This window comes from Nematolebias whitei, chromosome 14, assembly GCF_014905685.2.
Source record: "Nematolebias whitei isolate Nwh7 chromosome 14, NemWhi1, whole genome shotgun sequence".
Taxonomy (NCBI): domain Eukaryota; kingdom Metazoa; phylum Chordata; class Actinopteri; order Cyprinodontiformes; family Rivulidae; genus Nematolebias; species Nematolebias whitei.
In genome coordinates this window covers 37,299,348-37,303,371 of record NC_056511.1, presented here as the reverse complement: position 1 = coordinate 37,303,371, position 4,024 = coordinate 37,299,348, and the positions used below count along the sequence as shown (strand labels likewise).

The 4,024-nt window shown below is 47.6% G+C and overlaps 1 protein-coding gene across 1 annotated transcript in view; it reads right to left on the bottom strand.

The window, feature by feature from the left end:
* The window catches only part of LOC119420289 (Down syndrome cell adhesion molecule-like protein 1 homolog), an 83,762-nt gene that overhangs the window by 26,221 nt on the left and 53,517 nt on the right, over positions 1-4,024 (bottom strand). The window contains exons 17-18 of the mRNA XM_037687677.1: positions 3,564-3,719; positions 193-332 (exon numbers count right to left, since the gene is read on the bottom strand). Of these exons, the coding sequence (XP_037543605.1) occupies positions 193-332; positions 3,564-3,719 (296 nt within the window). The remainder of the gene's footprint in view (positions 1-192; positions 333-3,563; positions 3,720-4,024) is intronic.

Sequence of the window (4,024 nt, the reverse complement as noted above, 5' to 3'; positions counted from 1 at the left end):
ACACACACACACACACACACACACACACACACACACACACACACACACACACACACACATGCGCGTATATCTACCATCCGGTTCAATTAATAAAAGTGGCTACAAATGAATTATTTCCTTTGGCTGATTTGTATCAGCTTTGCTTGTGGAGCAGCAGAAAGATGTTTATGAGCCACATGAGGAAAGACTCACCGGCTGTCCAGACCCTGGACTGGAGCAGTAGATGGTGTACTTGCGGATGACGCCGTTTGGTTTGAGAGGAGGTAACCAGGACACGACCACGCTGTTCGGAGAGGAAGGAACAGCCTTGATGCCAGCTGGCGAACCGGGAACTATAGGAAACAGAGCGCAACATCAGCACACGCGGGCATGCATACATATACATCCAGTGTGTGTTTGTGCATGAGCGCACTGGGTGATGGATGCTTGTTAAAGCAAGCAGGCTTGTTTGCAGATTGAAAGTCTTATCCTGCACTAAGCCGCTCTGGGAGGACTTGGAAGAAGTCCCTTTGGGTGGACGGCGGCGACATATGTTGGTTCAGACAACTGGTCAGCAGTTCTGACTCTGTGACACCCAGCAGTCTCTTAACGCTCAAACCCACAAACAGATTAGATGTTAGTGTCTGATCCGTCGCTAGCCCTCTTCAGCCTGACACCGGACCCGACTTAATGCTCTGATTAGGAGATGACGGCTTGAGAAGGATTTAAGGACGGGTCCAGGCTTTACAAAAACACATCAGGACGCTGGATGCTGTGAAGGAGGAAGAAAAATGTCTTTGCCACAATGAGCGTACAGTGCTCGAACTATCCGAGCCTATTCAGCCCTGACTATAAATATAACCCGCGCCTGACAGCGGGCCTCATCTGGGCTTCCCAGCACTGTGTAAGACTCAGCCCTGTAAATCCACCCCCCCAGATCCTTTTGATTCTCCGGGAGGCCCCCTGATCCAGTCATTCAGCCCTTGACTCCTTCACCTTACACATGACATGAGCCGGCATGAAAACAACATTAACTGAGAAAGAGGAGATGTATTGAAAAGAGGGAGGCGGGGATGGAATCGCAGGGGGGGAGAATGGTGGGGTCCTGTGGGAGCGATCGCGGCGGCCGCCGTAGGGAGGAGGAACAGAGGAGGCAGAGATCATTATCATAACCGGACTGCCATGTCAAAGTAGGAGCCGCAGTGGGAGAGGGGAGAGAGAGGTCCCATCTGGTGCCCAAAATCTGCCCCAGACTCCAGACAGGGAGGCAGGTCGTCTGCTGCGTGACGATGAGGAGGAGAGGCACGAAGGTGCTGAGGGGACGTGGATACCTTGGGCACGACAAAACAATCACCATCTGTGTAATCCACAACCCCAGTTCCCAAAAAAACTGGGTTGTTGTGTAAAAATAAAAACTGAATGTAATGATTTTTACATTGAATAAACTCATTTTTCCACAATGGAACATCGTAAATGTTTAAACTAAACTGGTATTTTTGGATTTGAAGGCAGCAACACATTTCTAAATTGTCGGGACAAAGCTTCCTCTCTTCTTTTGGAGGGGAATGTGGTCCGTTCCGGGCTGACGGGAGGATTCTAGCTGTTCAACCGCTCGTTCTGGGTCTTTGCTGGATTTTTCATGTCATGGTGCTCCAGATGTTTTCAACTGGTGAGAGGTTTGGACTGCAGACAGACCAGTTCAGCACCCAGACTCCTCTTCTCTGACACCGTGGATGCAGTTCAGCATTCTCTTGCTCAAATATGCAACGCCTACCCTGAAATATGCAGCATCCACAGAGGTTCTAAAACCTGTAGATACTTTTGTGAATTGGTTGAACTTTTCCAGATGTGCAAGCTGCCCATGTTAGAGGTACTAATGCACCCCCCTACCATTAGAGAGGCAGAGTTTTGAACTGTGTGCAGCTAACAGGCCGAATGGTCCCTCTGCTCTTTAGTATGGAGGATGTGGTGTTAATGGTTCACAAAAATAATTTCAAATGTTGATTTGTCTGATTACAGAACAGTTTTCAAACGGATGACTGTTTCTGGCTGTTGACTACTTATGGCTTCTTCTTTGCCTGATAGAGCTTTTGTGGGTGGCATGGTGAACTGTGTTTACACTGATCTGTGGAAGTGAGCCCAGCAGTGGTGTCCAGGAGAAGAAGCACGTTATGAATCCACATCCACGTCGTTGCAAGATGCTCCTCCCACTGGTTCTTATTTGTACCACTTACTTTTACAGCTTTTTGTTCCGTCTTTCTTTTGGTTTTGTCCCGTCTGTTTTGAGATATGTTGCTGCCATAAAACATGAATTCCTTTATTTTTATTATGTGGCACAGTTTGTCAGTTTAACCCTCCTGCTGTCCTTGTTTCAAAGTATCATATTCTTCGGACTATAAGTCGCAGTTTCTTTCATAGTTTGGCCAGTCATGTGACGTATAGTCCGAAGCGACTTATATACGTTTTTTTTTCCTATTCATGGCGCGATTTTTGCCTGATGCTAAATGTTCATACATACTGACATGTCTGGCTGCTCCCGCCGGGCGCATTGCCTCCGCCGCGGTGCGCCACGACAGGCTCTGGGTCAGTCTGGAAGAGTCTGGGGACGAAGGTGGCTCTACAGCGTCCATGTGCCTCGCTGCCCCTTCCTCCAAGCTCCGGCAGCGGAGGGACGGGGCACGACTGCCAATCGGGATGGACTGTTCTCAGTGCGACGCGACGGCGCCGCCCAGGCAAAAATGAAGCTGTTTTGACAATTAAAGTGCATTTATTAAGGAAAAGTTCAACTGAGAGCAAAAAAAAAAAAAATTGTTTTTAGGTGTTAATCTTGTTAAATTTCGAAGAACTGCAACAGAGAGTCCTCTCATGTGCGCTCCCGCGGCCGCCAATCGATTATTGGCATGACACAGGCCCATGTTTCCCAGGGGTCAGTGGTGACGCATAATAAATGTGACTTATAGTCCGAAGCGACTCGTATATGTTTTTTTTTCCTCTTCATGTGACATTTTTTGACGATGCGACCCTTACTCCGGAGCGACGTATAGTGTGGAAAATACGGTAAATAAAACGTCCGTGTGATCTTTATAACATTTCCTAACGCCTTAACTGTTGTCAGTCAAGATAACAGCGTGTGTTCACTTTTCCATCTTCGCATATTTAACCCTTTAGGCCCCTCCTCCTCCTCCATAAAGAGACATAGATCTGACTGTAATCCTGCCTCCAATGGTGTAAGCACAAAATTAATTCTCTTTAATCCGTGAGGAGTTAATCCCCATGCCTGTGGCAAAAGAGCTGCTGAAGAGGATGCAAGCTCCGGCTGACAGCTGACTTCTGGATGCACTGAGAGAGCAGACCCCCTCCACAGTCTCCCCACTCCACCAGTCCCCCCTCAGCCCTGAGCTGTGGACCCAAAGCCTCTTAATTCTCATTAGCGCTGCTAATGGATCTCCCCAACATAAATGAGCTTTTGTTAAAAGTCTGAGATAGAGGGATTTTTTCTTGTCATCTGCCTCTCGTTCAGCATCTCTTTATGCTGCCAGCACTTAAATATATTTAAATGAATGAATCAAACGCTGAGTACTCACGATCCTCGCGGGTTTGGATGTACAGAACATTGCTGCGGACCCCGTCTCCGGCCTGCGTGAAGGCCAAGACCTGGACGCTGTAGTTGGTGAACTTCTCGAGCCCTCGCAGCTCCACCTGCTCTCGTGTGGTGGTGATGTTCTGCATCTCTCCCCATTCTGAGAAAACAGATTAACTCAATCTTCGAAAAAATAAACATCTGATTCGTATACAACTAAATGGCTCAGCTAAATATGTTTTGAGGTTGTGGTTGATTTGAGAAAAAATGTCGAAGCATAAACATGGAAATAAACAACATAAAAAATGAGGCCTAACATTTCTATAAAGCAGTTGTTCTCAAACTAGGGTCCCCGGACCCCCGGGTGTTCTTTAACCCGCTTCTTCCATTTTGGGTCACGGGGTTTGCCGGTGCCCATGTCCAGCAATCACTGGGACCCCGTGCATATATGTATGTATATGTATA